Genomic DNA, 25,772 nt, shown 5'->3' with positions numbered 1-25,772 from the left:
CTGTTCCTACTTATTTGGTTACTGACTTAACTATCTGTTTTCTACAGGAAGAATTATTCATAGATGCAATTCTGCAGCAAGATCTCTCCCAAGCAGTGAGTCCAGATGGCATCAAGTTCATTGATACAAACTCCCTTTGAAGTCCAGGTTAGGGACACAGATGTTGGCTTTCAGATTTATTACCATGCAAAAAGCAAAAGGCAGAGATGACCTTTCATGTTGCTGAATTTGAATTAAAGTCACAGTGAGCCAAAACAGCTTGCTGAAATCACCTCAAATGAAATAAATTATTGGAAATTTCATTGCTCTAATCCATTCTGTTCTCAATTTAAAACAGGCTCTATAGGGACAGGAGCTAAGTATTCTTCACAGAGGAGAGCCTGTCAGTCATAGTGGAAACACGCCTTTTGGCCCATCAATTCTGTGCTATCATGCTCCCATTTACACAAGCCTTATTTTTTACGTTCACCTTCCATTGTCATCGATTCTACCAATCACTTGGGGCGGTTTCAGCTGGCCACTAACCTCTGACCTGCCTATGGGATATGCAAGGAAAGCAGAGCAGCCATGGAAAATATGCACAGTTTTAGAGAGAACATGCAACCTCCACAGAGATAGCACCGGGAACCAGGACTTAATGCAGGTCACTGCCCTACTGTGCCAACAGTGAACGTTAAATGGCAGCTGCAGCTTAGTGTTAACACCCTAAGTTTTCATCCCATCGCAGGTAGCCAGAGTACAACTGCTAGCGTGGCTCTGCAATGCACTGCTGGGAGAAGAACATAGAATAGTACAGCACAGTGTCTGTCACCCTTCCCCAATCTGACCTAGACTCCAGACCCAACGTGTGATAAATGTTGCAGCAAGGCAAGGGTTAAAATGTTGTGCTGCTGACAGCACAGAGTACAGACATTGTACAGTCTTAAGCTGAACCAAACCTCTGTGAGCTGGACTTCCCTCTGTACAGCTTTTTCAGGCTGTGTGGAAGTTCATTGATGCAACAGTCAAGATGAGCTGACAGGAACAGTCGTCCACACTGAACATGGCCCTTCAAAGCCCAGCTTCCCTTTGCATGGCCTTTCTGTTCAAGGCTGGGTACCAAGGCCATTTGGCATAACAAGACAAGGTAAGGATTCAAGGTGCACACCATATATTGGACAATCACTTTAACTCTGAGGTATTACTGGCCATTAACTTGTAGTTTCTATTGGCTATTACCACCTGTATGCATATTCGTAGTGTGATTGATTATGCAAATAAACAATTAGAACATACACAAGGTTTACAGTTGGTCAGTATCTGTGTCCAACTAATCAATTTCCATATAAAAAAGGCATTTCTTTGTTCAAACTTCAGAGCACTTTGGTGACTGGGCCAATCTTTTCTCCTTGTTCACTGAGCTTTCAGAATCCATTTAGCTGGAGGCAACAATGTGACTGATCATTGAAGGCCCTCTGAAATGGCTGAACACACTACTCAGTCTCCCCCTACACTATATTTAAGGAGGGAATGAATACAACTGTGTGGAGTAGCGCAGCATTGACTTTGGACAAAGTTGCCCCCAGCTCAAGTGACAGTGCCAATATCTACTCTCAAAAATCTTGTGACTAAGTTGGGAGAGATGTCCTGCAGACTAGTTAAACACAAGCCTGACAAAACCAAACTCATCGAGTCACACATTACAGACAAAACACAAACTGTTGGGGGAACTCGGTGACGCGGGCAGCATCTATAGAGGCAGAGGGATGATCGGTGTTTTGGGATCAGGCCTTTTACATAATGTGCCGGGTTCCTCCATCACCAACCCTTGGGTACATCTTGTTCTCATGGAGAGGGCAGACCTAAAATGGTGGCAGCACAGAGCTCTATGTACCCCAAAACCTTGTACCCATTTCAGAATTGTGTATTTTTTCTACCAAAATGTAACATCTCAAATTTAGAGGTATCAGATTTCACCTGCTGCCATTGCACCTCTTGAAGTTAATTAATCATGGTTCAAAAAGCTTTATGTTCTGTGTCAACTGCAGAACTGTGCCGTGGACACACATTTAATATACATGAAAGAAGGGTATATTCCCCGTCACAGACTCTCTAGGGAACTTCACTCTACACTTAGCTCCAGTCCTCCCTTTTACCCCTCCCCTTTGGCTCCTGTTACTCAGCTAAGTTCACATCCTTTCTGCTTTCATATCACGCATCTCAATCTTGATGACAAGCCTGCAACGTGGTACTCCATCACCTGCCTTTTGAAGTCCAGCCATGTCACGTCAACTACTTTCTCTCATCAACCTTCTGTTACTACATCAAAAAAGCTGTCACATTAGTTAGATTAGATTTGCTTGAAATGACCAAGGCTGCCTTTCTGCAATCAATCTGCACTTGAACAAATGGCTGCTAATCCTGTCCTTGATTGCTATCTCTCGAACCTCCCCCACTCCCTCATCACTATCTCATTACCGAACACAATGGGTGGTTGTGCAGCTTGGAAAAGGTACAGTGAAGTTCAACTGATTAATACTCACTCCTAACTTATTAATAAATTAGACCTGAAGATAGTGTGCTCACATTAGTGTGATAGTATGATGGAGGAGGAAATAGTACAATATATGTTACTCCATTCTAAATAATTTGGGTTCAGTGGTCACAACCATAAGTTGAAGAACCAGTAGGTGAAGCTTTCCCCAGAGGAAGATGGCGTGGTGAAGAGCCAGGTATTTTATCTGGTACAGATCAGTTTCTGCCTGATATAACATTCATCAGAGGCAGGGCGGCTTCACTCACCTACAATGTTGAAGAGTCTGCAGTTTCTTCTACAGGTTGCCTGGGAAATTATCCTACTTTGATCTCCTTAAGGTTGTCATAGCCGGGAGAGGTGGCAGTGATAAGCTCCCACTACCCATTGAATGCTGCATCTTAAATAGCCTCTGACAACCAAGTCCAGTTCCTGGCCTTCGTGTGTGAATCACCTACTAAGCCTGGCAGAACCATTTCTACTGAGAGGAAAAGGGGCAAAAGTGGGTTAATAGCACATTAAAGCAGTTGCTTTGGACAGATGGGCTCATCAGCCACGTTTGGCAGCTCATCTAGGAGAATGAAAACTCTGATCTCGAACCTCCACTGCCTTGCAACGATACCCACTTAAGGGGAAGGTTTCAGGAGCAAACCTTGAGGAAGAATCCCAAGCTGGGGTCCCTAAGGCAGTCTGACATTGAGCTTAACACTGACTAGCAACAGGTGCCAACTGAATTAGTCTCTGTTGTTCCTTTGGATTCATCAGCTGTGTGGAGAGAGGGAGCCTGCTACACGGGCAACAGCTGGCTCTCCATATCATACTGCCCAGACTTCTGTATCATGTGGACAGGTAGGATGCATCCGTGGTCAACCTTGGCCAATGGAGGGCCTCAATGATCTCTCACAGGAGATTTATGGTTAATGTTACATCCAGTGCTTGCTGCAGGGAGACAGTACTCATGACTGCTGGGGGCATCTCTAAACCCCTCTCTGCAGTGCACACTGCAAGTTTTAACTTAGCATTCCACAGAACCTGACAATACTGTTCCATGAACCTCAGAAATGAAGTGCCTGCTCTTTGTACAACCATGACCCTGGGATCCCCAACACTGGCCAAAGCCAGTGTACATCTCCAACACATTCACTTCCCACCAATCTTTTCACAAGTCCTCAGTACATAGACTTTTGCCAAGGATCTTGTGAGATTGTGAGAAAAGGCTTGCCAAAGCTGTCTAGCACATCACGGTCCTTGCATTAAACCTGCCCCTGCTGTAGACTAAGTAATAGAGGCTGATGACATGTCTAGTCATAGGTCGGTCCCTGCCTTTCCATTGCCTCAGAACTTGTGTCAAACAATGCATTGAGTAAAGCACTGCTGAACCTACCAACAAACCTTACGGTGCGTCGGAGGAAGGAGTTGAAGTTACAGCCACCTGCGTTAATGCTGCCTTCGGAGCATTCCTTATTCTTCAGTTTTGACTGGCAGCAGTAGACAATCCCTTCACCAATCATAATCTGTGACGGAAAAACCACACGGCACAGGTACCATGAAAACTGAAGGCTGCAATAGAGTGTAACACAACATGCTTAAAAGTACCTGCATTTACATATCACATCAGCAACAACAGCCGCTTGGAATGCTTTGTAACAAAGCACCTCTGTAGCAGTGGCACAGCTGGCAAGTTCTGACCAAGTTAGCGGATGAGATGGAAAGTCTGAATCTTGTGATTCTAAAGCTTGGGCCAGATGGTCATCAGTCAAAGGACCAGAATCTAACACTTTTGGGAAATTGAAGTACATTTAGACTGGACCGACATTGATTTAAACACAGGCAAAATTGCAACAAGGGTTCTCCAATCCCCAATGAGCGATGGAAATCTCATCAGCACGTCAGGACGAGAGGAGAATTTTCTGTCCATCATCATTTGTATGTTTGGCTCTAGTCTTTGCCAATACAGTGCTACAAGGACTCAACAAAGAGTAAGTTAAGGGTGCAGAGGTTAGCGGCACTGACCCTGCTCATTCAGAACACTCAAGGCTGTTTCTTGTGAAGTGCTGCAGGCTCTGGGGCAAATCCAGCAAAGGGAGCAGATACAGCCATGATAGCTAGAACAGGAGGCGGGGGAGCTGTTCATTATTGAGGGAAGGCAGAGCTACTTACAGAGGCTGCTGGACCAGCAAAGGCCAGGCTGAGGAGCATCAGCAACGGGATGAGTTCCTCGCTGGGTTCGACGTACGGCATACTCAGCGCTCGGTCATAGCACTGGAAGCCCACCTTCGCTGGTCTGAAGAGGTCAGTCAGTTCCAGAAAATAAAGAGTAACGATGGACGAAGCCACAATGGGAAGCTGCAAGGTGAATGTCAGTTATCACTACAATGTGACACCTGCCACTGACAGGCACCCCACCTGTGTCACACCCGTCACCGATAGGAACCCCCCCCCGTGTCACACCCGTCACCGATAGGAACCCCCCCCCCGTGTCACACCCGTCACCGATAGGAACCCCCCCCCGTGTCACACCCGTCTCCGATAGGACCCCCCCCCCCCCGTGTCACACCCGTCACCGACAGGCACCCCACCTGTGTCACACCCGTCACCGACAGGCACCCCACCTGTGTCACACCCGTCACCGATAGGAACCCCCCCCCGTGTCACACCCGTCTCCGATAGGAACCCCCCCCCCCATGTCACACCCGTCACCGATAGGAACCCCCCCCGTGTCACACCCGTCTCCGATAGGACCCCCCCCCCCCCCGTGTCACACCCGTCACCGATAGGAAACCCCCCACCACCCCGTGTCACACCCGTCACCGACAGGCACCCCACCTGTGTCACACCCGTCACCGATAGGAAACCCCCCCCTGTGTCACACCCGTCACCGACAGGCACCCCACCTGTGTCACACCCGTCACCGATAGGAAACCCCCCACCTGTGTCACACCCGTCACCGACAGGCACCCCACCTGTGTCACACCCGTCACCGATAGGAACCCCCCCCCACCCCGTGTCACACCCGTCACCGATAGGAACCCCACCTGTGTCACACCCGTCACCGATAGGAACCCCCCCGTGTCACACCCGTCACCGACAGGCACCCCACCTGTGTCACACCCGTCACCGATAGGAACCCCACCTGTGTCACACCCGTCACCGATAGGAACCCCTGCTGTATCACACCCGTCACCGATAGGAAACCCCCCCCTGTGTCACACCCGTCACCGACAGGCACCCCACCTGTGTCACACCCGTCACCGATAGGAAACCCCCCACCCGTGTCACACCCGTCACCGACAGGCACCCCACCTGTGTCACACCCGTCACCGATAGGAACCCCACCTGTGTCACACCCGTCACCGATAGGAACCCCCCCCGTGTCACACCCGTCACCGACAGGCACCCCACCTGTGTCACACCCGTCACCGATAGGAACCCCACCTGTGTCACACCCGTCACCGATAGGAACCCCTGCTGTATCACACCCGTCACCGATAGGAAACCCCCCCCTGTGTCACACCCGTCACCGACAGGCACCCCACCTGTGTCACACCCGTCACCGATAGGAACCCCCCCCCCACCCCGTGTCACACCCGTCACCGATAGGAACCCCCCCGTGTCACACCCGTCTCCGATAGGAACCCCCCCCCGTGTCACACCCGTCACCGATAGGAACCCCCCCCGTGTCACACCCGTCACCGATAGGAACCCCCCCCGTGTCACACCCGTCACCGATAGGAACCCCCCCCCGTGTCACACCCGTCACCGATAGGAACCTCCCCGTGTCACACCCGTCACCGATAGGAAACCCCCCCCTGTGTCACACCCGTCACCGATAGGAACCCCCCCGTGTCACACCCGTCACCGATAGGAATCCCCCCCCCATGTCACACCCGTCACCGATAGGAACCCCCCCGTGTCACACCCGTCACCGATAGGAACCCCCCCGTGTCACACCCGTCACCGATAGGAACCTCCCCGTGTCACACCCGTCACCGATAGGAAACCCCCCCCTGTGTCACACCCGTCACCGATAGGAACCCCCCCGTGTCACACCCGTCACCGATAGGAATCCCCCCCCCATGTCACACCCGTCACCGATAGGAACCCCCCCGTGTCACACCCGTCACCGATAGGAACCCCCCCCGTGTCACACCCGTCACCGATAGGAATCCCCCCCCCGTGTCACACCCGTCTCCGATAGGAACCCCCCCCCCGTGTCACACCCGTCACCGATAGGAACCCCCCCGTGTCACACCCGTCACCGATAGGAACCCCCCCGTGTCACACCCGTCTCCGATAGGAACCCCCCCCCGTGTCACACCCGTCACCGATAGGAACCCCCCCGTGTCACACCCGTCACCGATAGGAACCCCCCCCCGTGTCACACCCGTCACCGATAGGAACCCCCCCGTGTCACACCCGTCACCGATAGGAACCCCCCCCCGTGTCACACCCGTCACCGATAGGAACCCCCCCCGTGTCACACCCGTCACCGATAGGAACCCCCCCCCCCATGTCACACCCGTCACCGATAGGAACCCCCCCGTGTCACACCCGTCACCGATAGGAACCCCCCCCCGTGTCACACCCGTCACCGATAGGAACCCCCCCGTGTCACACCCGTCACCGATAGGAACACCCCCCCCCATGTCACACCTGTCACTGATAGGAACCCCCCCCCCCATGTCACACCCGTCACCGATAGGAACCCCCCCGTGTCACACCCGTCTCCGATAGGAACCCCCCCCGTGTCACACCCGTCACCGATAGGAACCCCCCCGTGTCACACCCGTCACCGATAGGAACCCCCCCCCCGTGTCACACCCGTCACCGATAGGAACCCCCCCGTGTCACACCCGTCACCGATAGGAACCCCCCCCCGTGTCACACCCGTCACCGATAGGAACCCCCCCGTGTCACACCCGTCACCGATAGGAACCCCCCCCGTGTCACACCCGTCACCGATAGGAACCCCCCCGTGTCACACCCGTCACCGATAGGAACCCCCCCCCGTGTCACACCCGTCACCGATAGGAACACCCCCCCCCCCGTGTCACACCCGTCACCGATAGGAACCCCCCCGTGTCACACCCATCACCGATAGGAATCCCCCCCCCATGTCACACCCATCACCGATAGGAACACCCCCCCCATGTCACACCCGTCACCGATAGGAACCCCCCCGTGTCACACCCGTCACCGATAGGAACCCCCCCCCATGTCACACCCATCACCGATAGGAACACCCCCCCCATGTCACACCTGTCACTGATAGGAACCCCCCCCCATGTCACACCCGTCACCGATAGGAACCCCCCCGTGTCACACCCGTCACCGATAGGAACCCCCCCCCCCCATGTCACACCCGTCACCGATAGGAACCCCCCCCCATGTCACACCCGTCTCCGATAGGAACCCCCCCGTGTCACACCCGTCACCGATAGGAAACCCCCCCCATGTCACACCCATCACCGATAGGAACACCCCCCCCATGTCACACCTGTCACTGATAGGAACCCCCCCGTGTCACACCCGTCACCGATAGGAACCCCCCCCCCCCATGTCACACCCGTCACCGATAGGAACCCCCCCGTGTCACACCCGTCACCGATAGGAACCCCCCCGTGTCACACCCGTCACCGATAGGAACACCCCCGTGTCTCACCCGTCACCGATAGGAACCCCCCCGTGTCACACCCGTCACCGATAGGAACCCCCCCGTGTCACACCCGTCACCGATAGGAACCCCCCCGTGTCACACCCGTCACCGATAGGAACACCCCCGTGTCACACCCGTCACCGATAGGAACCCCCCCGTGTCACACCCGTCTGCAATACCCAATCCATCCCTCCTTCTTCACCCTGTCTTTGACACTTACCTCCACTCACCCATCAGCCTGTGACAGCTCTCTCCACTCATCGTTCACCCTCTGATACCTCCCTCCACTCACCTATCACCCAACGTACGATACCTCCCCACCAAATTCCAGTTACCTGCACCTCCCCAGACATGGCTCACATGTTATTGGCACCTCCCCACCTCCCCTCATCTGTCTCTGCTATCTCTATTAATGCTTTACACCCCCCCCCCCCCCCCGCCGGTTCTCCAAGCAATTTCCATTTTTCAGTGTTATTTCTGTGAGGGGTCAGGTTAAGGGCAATTACTTCCTGTTAGCATTTCTCATTTATCCCTCCAATATTGAGCAAGTGGAGAATTCCAACCTGCATGGGTTTAAGCTGATATTTTAACGCTGTTGTGACCTGAAACTTCTTTATACATACACCATCATTATCTTTTAATGTTGAAGTGCATGTGGAAAAGCAAACCCTTCGAGCCGGTGGGTATCGGTTGATGAGTGACCCTTTTGCATTCTCAGGCTAACCTTTGCCTGTGATTCGTTCTGAGTTTGTTCCCACTCAGTATGAATACTGTACAAATAGGAACTAGAGAATGAATTGAAAGTACTGAATGGTGTAAGGCCTCTGCCGGCGAATAGGCGCCTCCTTCCACCGACTACAGCAGGTCACTGCCGTACTCATTTCAGGGAAATAGATCTTCGAACGACCCAATCTTTTCTCCTTCCGGATCACCATTCTAGAATGTTCTGTGGTTCACAATCTTCACTCAATGAAAACTTGCATTTATACAGCACTCTGGGAACATAGTGAATCACATGCGATCACTTGTATGGTTAAGGGCCACTAGTAAGGCAACCATAAAACCCAGAGCAAGTTCAGCATTGACCTACTCCGAACAGTCACCTTCGGCATCAGCTGGACCTCGGGCTCTATTGCTCATATAAGATGGCTTCCCAGGAGGCTTGCACATTATCCGGCAGGTATTCCAGGGAATCCCCAGGCTAGAAGACGTAACTTTGCAACAATTAAGTTTTTTGACCCTATTTCACAAGGAAAATGTTCCACTTCAGCCTTCCCAATCTACTTTCCTTTTCTGTGCGCACATCTGAAAGAACATTAGAGTGTGTTCCTCGGCCTGCTGGCTATGGTTCCTCTGCTTCTGTTCCAGGCCAGCCTCCAACATAAGAATCTGCTACCTGTACTGGGTAGGGAAGCAATGCTGAGACCTGTCACCATACCTCAGGGCAGTGGTTTAATTCACTCTGGGACTGGCTCACATTAACTCCCTTTCTGAAATTGTGATTCTGTAATTAGGGCAAAGTTTATAATGTTAAATAGGAATAACATTGGCTCGTCAACAGCAATGAATTCTCAGCAAGCAAGGCCACGGATGGATCTTTTTATTCACTGTAAGGCACTGCATCCTTCTCACACAGGCACACAATTTAACGCACGCTGTTCATTATTTCAGGGTAAGACCTCCCCTCGGGCACATTCCAAAGCTCTTTTTCCCAACAATACTCAAAAGGCCTCTCTGAGACACATAGTCACAATGGTTAACCTAAAGCCCTTTGCAATTAGTGAAGACTCTTATTGCCAGAGATAACTACCCATGTTAGCATACATAAAGATAAATATACACACAAGATGGACCATTATATATCTCATGAATAAACACACACAATGGATGATTAATATATCTCACACATAGAAATATAAAAACGAAATCTCGCAAAGTGGACCACTATAGATTTCTTAGAGATAGCTGCACCCCAACTAGACCACAAACTGTCTCTCACACTTACAGAAACATAATGGAGCACTACAGCACACACACTAAGTGAACCACTAGAAACCCCCTTCATTCTCATGCACAATATATGTGTGCTCACACAAGAGTAAATAAGTGAGATGTTTTTGTCTCAGCATTTAGATTAAAAACACTTGTTAATCTAAAGAGCAAATTGCACATATCCCAGCTTCACACTGAGAAAGCACTGTGATGTTGTAAATTCACCCGTGGACTCGCCATAGCTGTGTAGTGGCAGACTTCTGTTTGAAACTCCCATCTGGCGGCATCTCACAGCTAGATTGACAAATCAATGGAAAGTACATTTGCAGCTCTGCAACTGAAGTACGGTCCTACTGGACAATGACCTGTTCAGCTAGGCTCCATTACCCATCTATAATGTCGCCATGGTAGCGTAGCAATTAGTGTGACGCTATTACAGCTGAGGGTATCAGGGTTCAGAGTTCAATCCCAGCATCCTCTGTAAGGAGACTCTGTACATCCTCGCTGTGGAAAGCGCGGGTTTCCTCCCACAGTCCAAAGACGTACTGGGAGGTTAATTGGTCATTGTGAATTGTCCCATCATTAGGTTAGGGTTAAATCGGGGGTGGCTGGACAGTGCAGCTCAAAGGTCTGGGAGAGCCTATTTGATGCTGTATCTCAAAAGAAATGAAACTGAAAATAAAAATAAATGGAACTCTGGAAGGTTGTTTTCCCTCCCCTGACACCCAGGGCAATCTCTGTTATTTATTGTGCATTGGCTAATACTCCGCTCATCTCATCGCCCACTGCACAGAACAAGCCTCCTTTATGAGCATATCACTGGTGAAACCTGCTGAGGTGGACTGACTTTCGACCGTAAAACAAGCGATATCGGCACTTACACAGTGGCCATCGTGAGCTCTGGGTATAGCTAGTGCTTTACAGCCAATGAGCCTCTGTTGTGATCATAGCAAGCATGCAGAGGATTGGTGCAGCCAACAGGAAAATAACCTGTCCAGCTATTTTTAACACATTGGCCTTAATTAGCCATAAGTATGTAATAAATCTGTAAACTCAACTGACCCCAGAAAAGGTTATATCTGTAAACTGAATTTGAAGTCTGAGTGATCACTTTCCCAAGCAGAGTGGCAGTGGGTTGATTGCTTACCATAAATGACATGTTAGCACTGTTAAAAGGCAAGAAGAATCCACGGGAGTCAATGAGTATTGTGCACGAGAGCAAGGCATGGGGTTACAGGGAAACGGGGAGGTAGAATGGGACTAGAGGGATTGTCCTTCTGTCAGATAGCATGGACCAATGGGCTTCATGGTCTTCTTCTACATCAGAAACAAAGGAGAAAGGAACAGAAAGAAATGCAGGCAGATGATACCAGAGGAGAAGCTGTACTTGATCTGGTATTGGGAAATGAATCTGGTCAGGTGTCACATCTCACGGTGGGAGAACATTTTGGAGATAGTGATCACAACTCTATCTCTTTCACCATAGTACTGGAGAGGGATAGGAGCAGAAAATTTGGGAAAACATTGACTTGGGGCAAGGGGAAATATGATGCTATTGGGCAGGAACTTGGGAGTATAAATTGGTAGCAGATGTTCTCAGGGAAATGCACAGCAGAAATGTTGTGAATGTTCAGGGAACATATCCATGGAGTTCTGCATGGGTATGTTCCATTGAGGCAGGGAGAGGATGGTAGACTTAAAGAACCATAGGGTACAAAGGATGTAAAAAATCTAGTTACAAGGAAAATTACAAGGTTGCTAGGAAAGAGCTTAAGAATGGAATTAGGAGAGCCAGAAGGAACCATAAGAAGGCCTTGGCAAGCAGGATAAAGGAAAACCTCAAGGCATTCTACAAGTATGTGAAGAGCAAGAGGATGAGCCGTGTGAGAATAGGACCAATCAGGTGCGATAGTGGAAACGTGCATGGAGTCGGAGGAGGTAGCAGAGATAGTTAATGAATACTTTGCTTCTGTATTCACCAGGGAAAAAGATCTTGGCAATTGTGGGGATGATTTACAGCAGACTGAAATGCTTGAGCATATAGACGTTAAGAAAGAGGATGTGCTGGAGCTTTTGAAAAGCATTAAGTCACCAGGACTGGATGAGATATATGCCAGGCTACTGTGGGAAGCAAGGGAGGAGATTACTAAGCCTCTTGCGATGATCTTTGCATCATCAATAGGGACAGGAGAAGTACCAGATGATTGGAGGGTTGCAAATGTTGTTCCCTTGTTCAAGAAAGGGAGTAGAGATAACCCAGGAAATTATAGACCAGTGATTCTGACTTCAGTGGTGGGCAAGTTCTTAGAGAAGATCCTGAGAGGCAGGATTTATGAACATTTGGAGAGACATAATCTGATTAGGGATAGTCAGCATGGCTTTGTCAAGGGCAGGTCATGCCTTACGAGCATGATTGAATTCTTTGAGGATATGACTAAACACATTGATGAAGGTAAGGCAGTGGATGTAGTGTATATGGATTTCAGTAAGGCATTTGATGAGGTTCCCCATGCAAGGCTCCTTCAGAAAGTAAGGATGCATGGGATCTGAGGAGACCTTGCTTTGTGGATCCAGAATCGGCTTGCCCACAGAAGGCAAAAGGTAGCTGTAGATGTTTTATATTCTGCATGGAGATCAGTGACCAATTGTGTTCTGCAGGGATATGTTCTTGGACCCCTCTTCTTTATGATTTTTATAAATGACCTGGATGAAGAAGTAGAAGGGTGGGTTAGTAAGTTTGATGATGACACAAGGATTGGGGGTGTTGTGGATAGTCTGTAGGGTTGCCAAAGGTTACAGTGGGGCATCGATAGGATGCAGAACTGGGCTGAGAAGTGGCAGATGGACTTCAAACCAGCTAAGTGTGAAGTGGTTCATTTTGGTAGGTGAAATTTGAAGACAGAATATAATATAAATGGTAAGAGCCTTGGCAGTATGGAGGATCAAAGAGATCTTGGGGGTCCGTGTTGATGGACACTCAAAGCTGCTGCGCAGGTTGACAGTGTTGTTAAGAAGGCTTATGGTGTGTTGGCTTTCATAATCGTGGGTTAGAGTTCAAGAGCCGTGAGGTAATATTACAGCTATATAAGACCTTGGCCAGAAGACCCCACTTGGAGTAGTGTGTTCAGTTCTGGTCACCTCATTACAGGAATAACATGGATAGTATAGAGAGAGTGCAGAAGAGATTTACAAGGATGTTGCTTGGATTGGAGGGTGTACCTTATGAGAATATGTTGAGTGTACTTGGCCTTTTCTCCTTGGAGCGACAGAGGATGAGAGGTGACCTGATAGAGGTGTATAAGATGATGAGGGGCATTGATCATGTGGATAGTCAGAGGCTTTTTCCCCAGAGCTGAAATGGCTAACAAGAGGGGGCATATTTTTAAGACGCTTGGAAATAGGTACCTAGGAGATATCAGGGGTAAGTTTTCCACACAAAGAGTGGTGGGTGCATGGAATGTACTACTGGTGGTGCTGGTGGAAGTGGATACAATTGGGTCTTTTAAGAGCCTCTTAGATAGGTACATGGAGCTTAGACAAATAGAAGACTATGCACTAGGGAAATTCTAGGTAGTCTCTAGAGTAGGTTACATGGTTGGCACAACATTGTGGACCGAAGGGCCTGTAATGTACTTTAAGTTTCTAGGTTCAATGTTCTATGATGGCTGTAGATTCAGATGGGGCCCAGAAAACATTCTTCCAAGCTGTCCATGGCAAGTAACCAATATCTGATCCAGATAGACTGACGTAATTGCATAACACCATTGGAAACTGTAAGCATTACAGTCCAGTCAGTAATTAGCACTTACGTCTTGCATCTTCAAGGCCTTTTGGGAAATTTGGTGCTTCGAGTGATTCACTCTTCCTCAGCCCACACAACAGTTACAGCTTTGAACAGTGCCTCTAGGATAGTGTAAACCTCATTTACATTAAAAAACCTAGCCTTCATCCTTGAGTCCTTCCAATATCAACAATATCAATGCATTACCACATTCAACTAAAAATAAGCAGTACTGATCTTCAGTGCAAAAAGTATATCAAGACTGTCTATATCTTGACGTATCTAAACACAGAAGATTTATCTAAATATAGAGGACTTAGCTAAACATAGAGGATTTTCTTAAATATAAAGCATACTTTGCTTTATATTTATTCACAATTCAGCATCTAGGGGTTGCTGACAAGGCCAGAATTTATTGCCTATTTTCACATGTCCTTGAGAAGTTGGAGGTGCCACCTTCTCGAGCCTCTGTGGTCCTTCTGGTCAAAATTATCCACAGTGCTGGAAGGGAATCCTACAATTTAGAGGAAGTGATGATGCCCATTCAAAAGGTGCATTCGTGGAAGGTGAGAAGTGAAGCCGGTTGGGTGGGGTGGATGGATGAAACAAGGAGTTGGGAGGTGATAGGTGGAAAAGGTAAAGAGCTGAAGAAGAAGGGATCTGATAGGAGAGGGAGATGGACCAAAGGAAGGAGGAGGGGCAATAAGCAAAGATGATAGGCAGCTGAAGAGATCGAGGGGTAAGAGGGGAACAGAGTGGACATTTGAAGGGGGGGTGGATTTTCTGAAACTTGGAAAAATATGATGCTAATGCCATCAGGTTGGAGGCCACCCAGACAGAATGTGAGGTGTTGCTCTTTCAACCTGAGAGTGACATCATCATTGCAGAAGAGGTGGCCAAGGACCGACAAATCAGACTGGGAATGAGGATAGGAATTAAAATGGTTTACCACTTCGAAATTCTGCTTTTTGTGGATGGATCAAAGGTGCTCGATAAAGCGGCTCCCCAATCTACACCAGGTTTCACCAATATAGAGGAGTCCACATCAGGAGCATCAGATACAGTAGTTAACCTCAGCAGATTCACAAGTGAAGTGTTGCCTCACATGGAAGGACTACTTGGGGTCCTGAATGGAGATGAGGGAGGAGGTTAATTGGCTGATGTAACTCTTCTTCTGCTTGTAGGACTGAGTGGCAAGAGGGAGATTGATGGGGAAGGATGAATGGACAAAGGAATCAAGAGGGAGCAATCCCTGTGGGAAGTGGAGTGTTGGGGGGAGGTAAAGATGTGTTTGGTGGTAGGGTCCCATTGAAGATGGCAGAAGTTGTGGAGAATGATGTGCTGAATACAAAGGCTCATGGGATCATAAGACAAAGGAGCAAAATTAGGCCACTCGGCCCATTGAGTCTACTCCACCTCTCCAACATGGCGATTTATTACCCCGCTCAACCCCATTCTCCTGCCTTCTGCCGTAACCTTAGACACCCTAACTAATCAAGAACCTATTTACCTTTGCTTTAAATATACTCAATGACTTGGCTTCCACAGCTATCCATGGCAAAGCAGTCAACAGATTCACCACCCACCAGTTAAAGAAGTTCCTTCTCATCTCTGTTCTAAATGGATGTCCCTTTATTCTGAGTCTGTGCCACCTGGTTGTAGACTCACCCACTACAGGAAACATCCTCTCCATATCCAATCTGTCTAGGCCTTTTGAAATTCGCTAGGTTTCAATGAGATCACCCTGCACTTTCTTCTAAATTCCGAGTACTGGCTGAGAGCCATTAAATGCTCCTCATACATTAACATTGGCATTGTCAGAATCATTCTTGAGAACGACCTCTAGACCCTCTCCAACGTCAGCATATCTTTTCTTAGATAATGGGCCCAAAACTGCTCTCAATACTCCAAGTGCAATCTGTCCGATGCCTTATAAAGCCTCAGTATTACATTCTTTCTTTTGTATTCTAGTCCTTTGAAATGAATGCTAATATTGAATTGGTCTTCCTTACCACTGATTCAATGTGCAAGTTAACCTTTAGGGAATCCTTACCAGGCCACCCAAGTCTCTGCACCTCTGATTTTTGAATTTTCTTTCCATTTAGAAAATAATCTACTCCTTCATTCCTTCTAGCGCATGACCATATACTTTCCTACACTTTATTCCATTTGCCTCTTCTTTGCCAATTCTCCCAATATGTCCAAGTCCTTCTGCTTCCTCAATGCTACCTGCCTCTCCACCTATCTTTGCATCATTTGCAAACTTGGCCATAAAGACGTCATTTCTGTCATCCAAATCATTCATCTAAATGGGGTGGTAGGTGAGGACAAGAGGAATTCTATCACTGTTATGGTGGCAGGAAGATGGGGATGTCTGATGTCTAGGAGATGCATCATCAGTGGTGGAGGAAGGGAAACCCTGTCCTCCATGATTCCCTTGTCTATTCATCACTCACTATTAAATTCCTCCTTCAATTCCCCACTCAAGTCCTCCTCTTCTCCTCTCCTGCCTATCACCTCTCCCTGGTGCCTCTCATCCTTCTCTTTCTCCCATGGTCCACTCTCCTCTATCAGATTCTTCTTCTCCAGCCTTTACCACCTATCCCCTCCCAGCTTCTTACTTCATCTCCCCTCTCCCATCCATCTGGTGTCACCTATCGTCTAGCTTGTACTCCTTCCCCTCCCCACCTTTTTATTCTGGCTCCTCCCCCCTTCCTTTCCAGTCCTGAAGAAGGGTCTCAGCCTGAATTGCAGACTGTTTATTCATTTCCATTGATGCTGCCTGACCTGCTGAGTTCCTCCAGCATTTTGTGTGTTGGTCTGGATTTGCAGAATCTCTTGTGTTTAAGCTTTGTGAGATGCTGTCAGAGCAGTGGGGGAGGGTGAAAAATTTAAAAACCGCAGATGATGGAAATGTATAATAAAAGCAGAAATTACTGTAAACACCCAGGCTGCAACTTTGGGAAGGGAAGCAGTCAATTTTACAGGTCAGAACTGGGAAGGAAACAGAAAAAGCTGGTTAAACTGCAGGGAGGGTTTACAAGGCGATGGGAGAGGGTACCCCTGTCCAGATGAGTAACTACAAAGTACTCTGTAGATCTACAGAACTATGATGACCTAGTCGGGGTTGCTATCAGAACCTGCAGTCAAACTGTGGTTTCAGGAACATTTTAAAAGCAAGAAGGACGAAATTCTGGAGAAAAATCATCAGTGTCGAATTACAATTGGGATTATTTTCGATCTTTTAAGGAACAATGTTATGAGCCGGCAAGGGACAATTTCTTCAAAAATCTTATTATGAAAATGATTCTAAAAAATCCATCTCTTTTCAAACATATAAAGGCACGGTGGGAACTGAGGTGTTCATCACTAAAGGACACAAAAGGCTCACCAACTCTCTAAGCACTCCCATAAAGTGCTGTGATCTCCATTTACATAGCCTGACCAACATTTCCCCTCAGCCAGCATCACAGAGAGATTATTAGCTCCCCATTGTGATTAAACCCGACAGGTAACATAACATGGTAAAGGCACAACGAGCAGCAGCAGAATAGAGGATTTCCAACTGAACTGCTAAGTAGACCCAGAGCAGCTGATGCATAGTACAATGGCAGGAGCTAGTTTCTGTTGTTGAACAAAAGTAACACATATGGGAAGTTATACCACATCCATTTAGCAGGGTACAAAATGAGTTCGGAATCTACATCAAAAGTCTATTAAATTACCATAAGACATAGGAGCAGAACTAGGGCCATTTGGCCTATCGAGTCTGCTCTGCCATTCAATCATGGCTGATCCTTTTTTTCCCCTCCTCAGTCTCACCATAATGCCCCCCCCCCCCAAATCATAATGAACAATTAAGACTGAGTAATATTCAGGGAGCCTTCAAATTTCCATCATGCCTGTGCCTGCTAATGTTCAGGATGGGGAAGGGCTGAGCTTGAAATGGTGAAGCTGTGGAAGGGCAGAGGTCCCACTGTGCAGTGGACAGATGTGAAGAACCAATCATATGGAATGTTGTCCTTCCTATGATGGGGCTGAGTCCCAATTGAAGGAAATGTCGATTCCAAGTTGGAATCAGATACCATCTGGAACATGATCTCCATTTTGGAAGGATATCAAGAACCGGAAGCGAGAGCAATGCAGACTCATGAGAATAGCCCACAAGCTGGTGCAGAGGCTTACAAAGATCAGGAGTAAAGACCTCCAATTTGGGACAGGTTGTTAGATAGTGAAGGGGTAGAGGGATAAGGGCCTAAGGCAGGTAAATTAGTTGGCATTAACAAAGGGGGCCGAGAGTTCCTGTTGGGGTGCAGTCTGACTCTATGGTTCTATGACTTTCGCTACTCTTGTATAGGATAAATGCAAGGACCAAGTATGCAATTGTTTTATTATTGTCATATCTTCTGAGATAAAAGAAAACCTTTTATTTGCAAGCCGTATAGGCAGATCATTCCATATTCAAGCAGACTGAGGTAGTACAATAGGAAATAAAAACAGAATTCAGAATACCACAGATAAAGTTACAGAGTAACTTTCTGCTACAATTACTGAGAAAGTGCAATGAAGGGGCCACAGTGAGGGAGAATGAGAGATCTTTGGCATACAAGAGGCCCATTCAAGGGCAGGCATCAGTCCTACATACATATATCTTATGCTGTGAGCACGTAGTTCCTGAACCAGGGCCAAAAGACCAATTTAGTGCATTCTGAGAGGTGGTATGGATCTGTGTTAGAGTTTGCCTTGCCTTCTCTCTTTCCAAAATCCATTGCCACAACTGCCCACTCTTTTATTCCCTACCTGTAATCATTTGTACATCAGTGAACTTGACCTCTAATCTCACAATAGGCTGTAAAGCTAATTTTCTATTGGATAAGCCATCTGCTCATCCCCAATTTCATTGTGTGTGCAACTCAGTGTACAGACCCAGACTGCCACATCTGCCTGAACAAGGAAGTTATTACTGCCATTACTCACTGCCACGAACCTTCCTCATTTGTGCTCAAGAAGTAGCTTTCAAACAATAGTGCCCAGGGCCAACTCATCCATCATTGATCAAATTGGGCTAATGGCCATTACCATTCCCCTCCTGCCTGTGGATTGCCACAAATTGGCTGCACTCTTGCCTCTGAGACCGAGGACTGTGGATTCAAACCCCACTTCAAAAATCTAACATCAAAATATTGGCTTGGCACTGGCAGACTATTCAGGGACCCCTACAGTGTAATCTTTAGGATAAGATGTGAAACCGTCTGCTCTGTCAGGTGGCTGTAAACTATCTATTGTTGCTGTTTTTGAAATGGAGCAGGTTAGCTATCTGTGGAATCCTGGCTAATATTTTCCCTCACAAAAATAGAGGAGGCTTGATCGGTAAACACAAGGAAATCTGCAGGTGCTGGAAATTCAAACAACAACCCACACAAAATGCTGGTGGAACACAGCAGGCCAGGCAGCATCCATAGGGAGAAGCACTGTCGACGTTTCGGGCCGAGACCCTTCATCAGGAGGCTTGATCGGTGTTGTTTGTGAGAACTTGCTGTGCATAGAATGGCTCTCCCATTGCCTACAGAAGAGTTCGAATGCCTCTAAAGCTTCATGGCGAATTTTTACTATTTGCAACTCAGGGATCCTCCCAGACTTTAGACATTCTTTACATGTTTATTCTGGAGAGGTGTATTTTCTTACTTACCTGTCCCCTACATCTCTCTCCCCCCCATTACTGAGTATGTGAGCTCCCTGAAATCTGTACCACTGAGGCTGACGTTATGTTCCAACTAACCTGCTGACCACCCACCTTCCTTGTGTTTGCTGACATCCTGACTAATTTTCTTCCCTTGGGTCCTGTTACCTTTCTGTTGCTAGCCCAGTCTCAAAAAACTAACCTTTTACCCAACTGTTCCTGCAACTACATCTTCATCACCAAACTGCCCTGAACCTCTGGCTTTCTCTATTCTTGTCTATGTATCCCACAATCCTTCTACGGTATCCTTCCATCCAGCTTCTGGCCATCCAGGATGGCCAAAGGCACTCTGTGTGGTTGTAACACTGTGTATCTGCTGAACTTCTCCTTCTTCACCAGCCAGCAGAATTGGCATGGCTGATTAACCATCCTCTTCCTCTGCCATCCCAGTAGGTGGGGCCACCCTTGCTTCCATTGCAGCCAGGTAATTAACACCCCAGTTTCTCTTCTTGCCCCTACCCTATATGTCTGAAGTCCACAAGAGTCAATGCTGGGTCCCTCCTCTTCCTCTCCAACCAACTAGCCAATGGTGAGTTCATCTTCTAGCACAATGCCAGTGTCCATGTGTTTTCCGCACCCAGTTCAACCTCACCATCACCTCTCTCAAGTTCTCCCAACACAAGATTCCCTCACATCTAATGCCAGACCGATAAATATTTCTACCAACTTAACGATCCAACTACAGTTATAGATGAGTAATTGAGACCCCTTGCTATGTTGCTGGGTTCGTGACACGAAAGATTACAGATACTAGAATCTGGAGCAACAAACGGGATGCTGGAAAAATCAGTAATTTGGGGAGAATCTGCGGAGGGAAAAGGACAGTTGACGTTTCTGGCACCCATCGTTTGGACAAGTGCGGAAAAAGGGTGAGACAGGAGCTTATGAGTGAGAGGTGGATCGAAGTGAGGGGGAGATAGACAGATAGAGGACAGGAGGAAAGAGGAGGTAACTACAGAGACTGGGTGGTGACTAAGGCCGTAGATGGTGGAATCTGATAGGAGAGGAAGGTGGAGCATGGAACTAAATAAGGGAAGTGGGGTGGGGGGGGGGGTCCAAATGGAAACATTGAGTTGAGGGAAGTGTGTGGGCGACGAGCAGTTGGAGTGAGTGGAGGAGGGGAATGAGGGTGGGTGTAGGAGAAACTGTATAGATCAGGAGGAGAGAGAAAAGGGACAGGGAGAGCAGGTTATCTGAAATTGGAGAACTTAATATTCATGCTGTCAGACAGATTACCGAGGCAGAATTTGACATCCTGTTCCTCTGGTTTGCATTTAGCTTCACCCTAGCAGTGGAGGAGAATGAGGAGAGGCATAAGGGGGTGGGAATGGGGAAGTCTATTGACACGTTGATGGATGTTACTTCATCAAAGGATATTTGTATATTGATTTCACTTTTTTTCTTAACATATGATATGGTAGTTTAATAAATTTCCCAGTAAACTCAGTGAGGTTAAAGGAAGCTGGAAATAGATAGGCGTACTGGATCCTGAATCTGTCTGCATGCTGCTGACTTCAATTGTAATTCTGTGCCACAGTCTGACTCCAGCACAAACTGTTCTCTGGGTTCACACCTGCATGGACTTGGGACCCTGGATTATGGGCAAGTCAGATGCTAAAGCCTCAGAACTTCCAAAAAAATGGGCAGGGATTAAACTAAATCACTGCTTTGCAGTCTCTATATACAACTCATTTCGTAGTCACCATCTCCCTCCCTCTGCCCAAGACTAAGTAACCCGACCTGTACAGGCATGTGCGGGTAAGGAGGAGTAACACTGAGTCTGTACTTAGGTAGGCTAGCGACAAAGGAAGATGCACAACATTTTGGAGTAAAAGCTTCACCAAACCATAAATTCCTTTAAGGTGAAGCCAAACTCTTGGGAGGATAAGTTGAGCAAGCTAGGGCTTTTCTCTTTAGAGCAAAGGAGGATGACAGGTGACTTGATAGAGATTTACAGGATGTTAACAGGCCTAGATAGAGTGGACAGTCAGAGACTTTTTCCCAGGGCAGTAATGGCTAATATGTGGGAGCATAATTTTAAGATGTTTGGGGGAAAGTATAGTTTAGGTGGAAGGGTTTTTTATAGAGGTAGGTTTCTTTATTACAGAGAGACTGGTGGGTGCATGGAACACGCTGCCAGTGGTGATGGTAGAGGCAGATACATTAGGGACATTTAAGAGACTCTTAGACGGACATATTGATGAAAGAGAAATGGAAGGCTATAAGGGAGGGAAGCGTTAGATTTATCATGAAGTGGGTTAAAGGGTCAGCACATCTGGTCCAAACTGTGCTTTACTGTTCTATGTTCAAAATAAATACCAGGAGCTACTTGCCAAGTTGTTTCTTTCAATCGTAGCTAATCTGTATTCAAATTGAACATTTCAACGTCTCTTTTCAGTAACAAAGTGTTAAGTGTTGTACATACTATTTATTACTATAAATTGCACATTGCACATTTAGACGGAGACGTAACGTAAAGATTTTTACTCCTCATGTATGTGAAGGATGTAAGTAATCAATTCAATTCAATTGGCAGCAAATAGGACCAGACACCTTTGTGGAGAAACTTTAGTTCAGTTTTCTGGCTAAATGGATGGATGTGTAGTCTGTAGTCAACAGCAACTTGAATGGATAGTCTACACAGAGCACCCTATGTAACTCCAGCTTCACTCTACACATTACCAATCCATCCCTGAGTGATGCCATAGTGATGTTCATGCTTGGGTCTCACCCACGTTAGCCAGTGTAGTGAAAGGTACCGCGGTATTTATAGTCACAGTGTCCCATGAGAACTCTTTTGTTCCTCAAGCAGCTTCATGTCAGGTGTGGTCCGTGCCCTCTCCGGGACCTAAAGGTCACAAGTGCAAGTTCCACTCCTGGCACTCCAGCTCCACCCGGAGTGATGGGAATTGCTGCAGCAATGTTGAAGGCAGCACTCGCGGATGAGAGGTTAAGCACGGCACTGCCTTCAGCAGCACACAGGAGATGCCCTGACCGTTCACTAGTACCTACCTCTCAACCAACATCAATAAAGACAATTACCGGATGATTGCAATGTGTGGTACGTAGCTGAGCACGAACTATCTGCCGTGGTTATAATAGCACTTTGTTGCACGTAAAACCTGAGCTTGCAGAAGTCACATATCAAGCCTTTCTTTGTTTGACTGCCTGCTGCATAGCAAGCAGGCTAGGTGCCCAGAGTTCTATCAGACACGGTGTGTGATTTGTGAATAGCAAGTGGCACACTGAGCAGCTGGTGTACAAAGCCCTCGCCTGCCCCAGGGAGGGGCAAGTGTAAAGTGCAGAGGGAATTATACACTCTGACTGCTGGCACAACCTCATTCTGTCCCTGCTCCTGGCCCTCTGGCATTTATACAGCCTTGACTCACCTCCACAAAGTAGAAGCAGGGAAGCAAAGTCATGCTGTCCTTGGAGAGTTTCCTCTTCTGCCTTTCCTTTGCAGAGATCATTCTGATAATTTGTCACTCCCTCTGGACCAGGGAGAAGTCACATAATCTACTGTAGAAAAAGAAGAGTTCCTTTAATATCATTTCAACTTATCACCACTGACAATACAGCTGATTTTAAAAAAAATTTCATACGCTCCACATTATGAATATAAAGTGAAAATTATCAGTGTTTGAGTTCAGAAAATGTTGGAAACACACAGCAGGTCAGGCAGCAACTGTGGAAAGATAATCAGGGTTGATGTTTCAGATGAATAAGCCTTCGTTAGAGCCAATGAAGCATTAATAGGTTTCTCTCTCCAGAGATGCTGCCTGACTTGTTGATTATTTCTAGCATTTTCTGTAGGCTGAACAAATCATTCCACCATTTGTAACTTCTGCCACAGAAGTAATGGACAGCAGGAAGCAACTACAAAATCTACCTCCAAGAATAGAATAATACAATCATATTACAGCAGGGAAGTAGACCTTTAATCTGACGAGGTCATAGACAACTTGCCTTTTTATATATCTTCCAACATACTGAAAAAAATCTAAAAGAGATCACAGGAATGTTGAAAAACAAAACATTGACATCAATTGTTTTTGATTTAAGGATCAGAGCTGAGGGCTTTGGCAGCTGAACGTGTGATCAATGTTAGTGGGATAAGGGACCAAGAACAGGGTGTCGAGATCTCAAGTGTAGTGGGCTAGAGGAGATTATAGACAGGGAGAGGTGATGAAAAGTGAGAATTTCTAACAAATTGTTTAACCAGGATCTCTGAGGACAGAGGTGTAGGGTAATTGGAATAACACAAATTTTGGGACAAAGGCAGCCAATTTTTGAGTTGATAGAAGTTTACAGGAGACACACCACGAGGTCAGAGAGAGGCACAGAGAAAACCCTTGGTATAGAGCCATAGATCTGTATTGCTAAAAACACTTTCGTAAACCTGGTGAATCCTAGAAAATGCACCAGTGCTGTACTTTTCCAAGTGCACACACTCTTATAAAATAGGAACAATTTACACGCAGCAAGCTCGCACATCTCGATTTTATGTTGATAAGGACTAGACAATGTGTTAACTGAGGGAAGATTCTAGTTTTGATGTCTCATCCAAAAGGATGTGACTGAAAGCCTTCTGGCTGAGAGGCAATAATGCCAGTTTAAGCCAAGGCTGACACAGATTAGGCAGATAAATTCCAACTGCAATGAGCCCTGTGTACATGAACATTCAACAGGGAGCCAGTCTGGATGATCAGCACCACCTGCACTTGTTTTAATCTCTTCTGTCTGTAACTCCTACTCTTCTTGTGAAGTCAACAGCTCCGCGCGCGCTCCAGACGTGCTCCATGCAGCACCGAGGTGTTGAAGTTGCTTTGTTTTCAGCGGGGAAACAACTTTTTATCTGAGCATGTCATAGCTGCCAGCACAACTTAGGGAAAGTCAAACCAATTGTCCAATGCACAGGTGCTTTTATTATAAGTGACCTGCCTGCTGATAGCATCAGTCACTGTATTTGTTCAGTCCCAGGATAGGTTGCTCTTTCAGTTAACAAAGCCAAATATTTTCTGCAGAGGAGGCAATGCATCAAAGCTATATTCCAATTCATACTGATGCTTGGAATTCAATTTTTATTACTTAAAAAGTCATTGAAATTAATGATGTTTACAGCACAAGAAAGCAGAGCAAGTGGAAAGATGCTCAGTCTGCATCAGTGCCATCTCCAAAGTTCAGTTGCAAGTTGAAAGCATCTTGACCTGAGGTCTGTTGGGGTTCAGGTCCAACTGGGTACTGTCAGGTATAGACTCAGCCATTGTAACAGAAGAGTGTGGTAGAAACTTCAACAGGGCACGACTGTGCTCGTTATCATGGGACTTGGACAGGCAAATCAAAAGAATGAGCCGGCAACCCAGAAGATGGGAATACAGTTTGACGTGGCAGCTTGAGAAGTTAAATTCCATTCACAATGAAAGGCTGGACCTAGAAGAGGACACCAGTGGCCAATGGGTTGCTGAGAATTTACCAATCATTTCAGGAACACGCCCTCCTCAAACTGCTGATTTACACAATCAAACCCAGTAGAGTTAACAGATCACACCATGATTCAGCAATTGACAGTACATTACAACAGTAGTTTACATCCTTGTTTTGAAGTCCAGCTTTGCCCCTCCCTGTCCCTGGAATTGTGGTGAAGGTTCTCCTTCATTGTCCTTTACAGCAGGGGTGCTGGTACAGTTTGAACAAGATGCTGCCTGAATCAGAGGGTGGATAAAGTTCCGTTGTTTTCTCTGGAACAGTGGAGGCTGAGGGAAAATTTGAAAGAGGTTTATAAGATTATGAGAAGCTTAGACAGACAATTGCTCTCTTATTCCCAGGACTGGAATGTCTAATAATACCAGAGTGCATGCATTTCAGGTGAGAGGGGCCAAGTTCAAGATGTGCAGGGTAAGTTTTTTACAGCCGCGGTGGGTTCCTGGTATGTATTGTCTGAGTGGCGGTGGAGGCAAACGTGATGGGGCATTCACAAGGCTCTTAGATAGACACATGAATATGTATGAAATGGAAGGATATGCACATTGTGTATGCAGAAGGGATTAGTTTAGAGAACACTTGATTACTAATTTCATTAGTTTGGCACAAT

General features: G+C 47.1%; 1 protein-coding gene across 7 annotated transcripts in view; it reads right to left on the bottom strand.

The window, feature by feature from the left end:
* The window catches only part of LOC140740028 (phospholipid phosphatase-related protein type 3-like), a 144,360-nt gene that overhangs the window by 69,032 nt on the left and 49,556 nt on the right, over positions 1-25,772 (bottom strand). For 5 of the 7 annotated variants that reach the window (XM_073068830.1, XM_073068829.1, XM_073068828.1 and 2 more), the window contains exons 2-4: positions 23,071-23,200; positions 4,673-4,858; positions 3,897-4,026 (exon numbers count right to left, since the gene is read on the bottom strand). In XM_073068830.1, the coding sequence (XP_072924931.1) occupies positions 3,897-4,026; positions 4,673-4,858; positions 23,071-23,151 (397 nt within the window). In that variant the 5' untranslated portion in view covers positions 23,152-23,200. The remainder of the gene's footprint in view (positions 1-3,896; positions 4,027-4,672; positions 4,859-23,070; positions 23,201-25,772) is intronic. The other 2 variants (XM_073068835.1, XM_073068834.1) reach the window with 2 other exon arrangements.

Source organism: Hemitrygon akajei, chromosome 16, assembly GCF_048418815.1.
Source record: "Hemitrygon akajei chromosome 16, sHemAka1.3, whole genome shotgun sequence".
Taxonomy (NCBI): domain Eukaryota; kingdom Metazoa; phylum Chordata; class Chondrichthyes; order Myliobatiformes; family Dasyatidae; genus Hemitrygon; species Hemitrygon akajei.
This window is presented reverse-complemented; position numbering and strand designations above follow the sequence as displayed.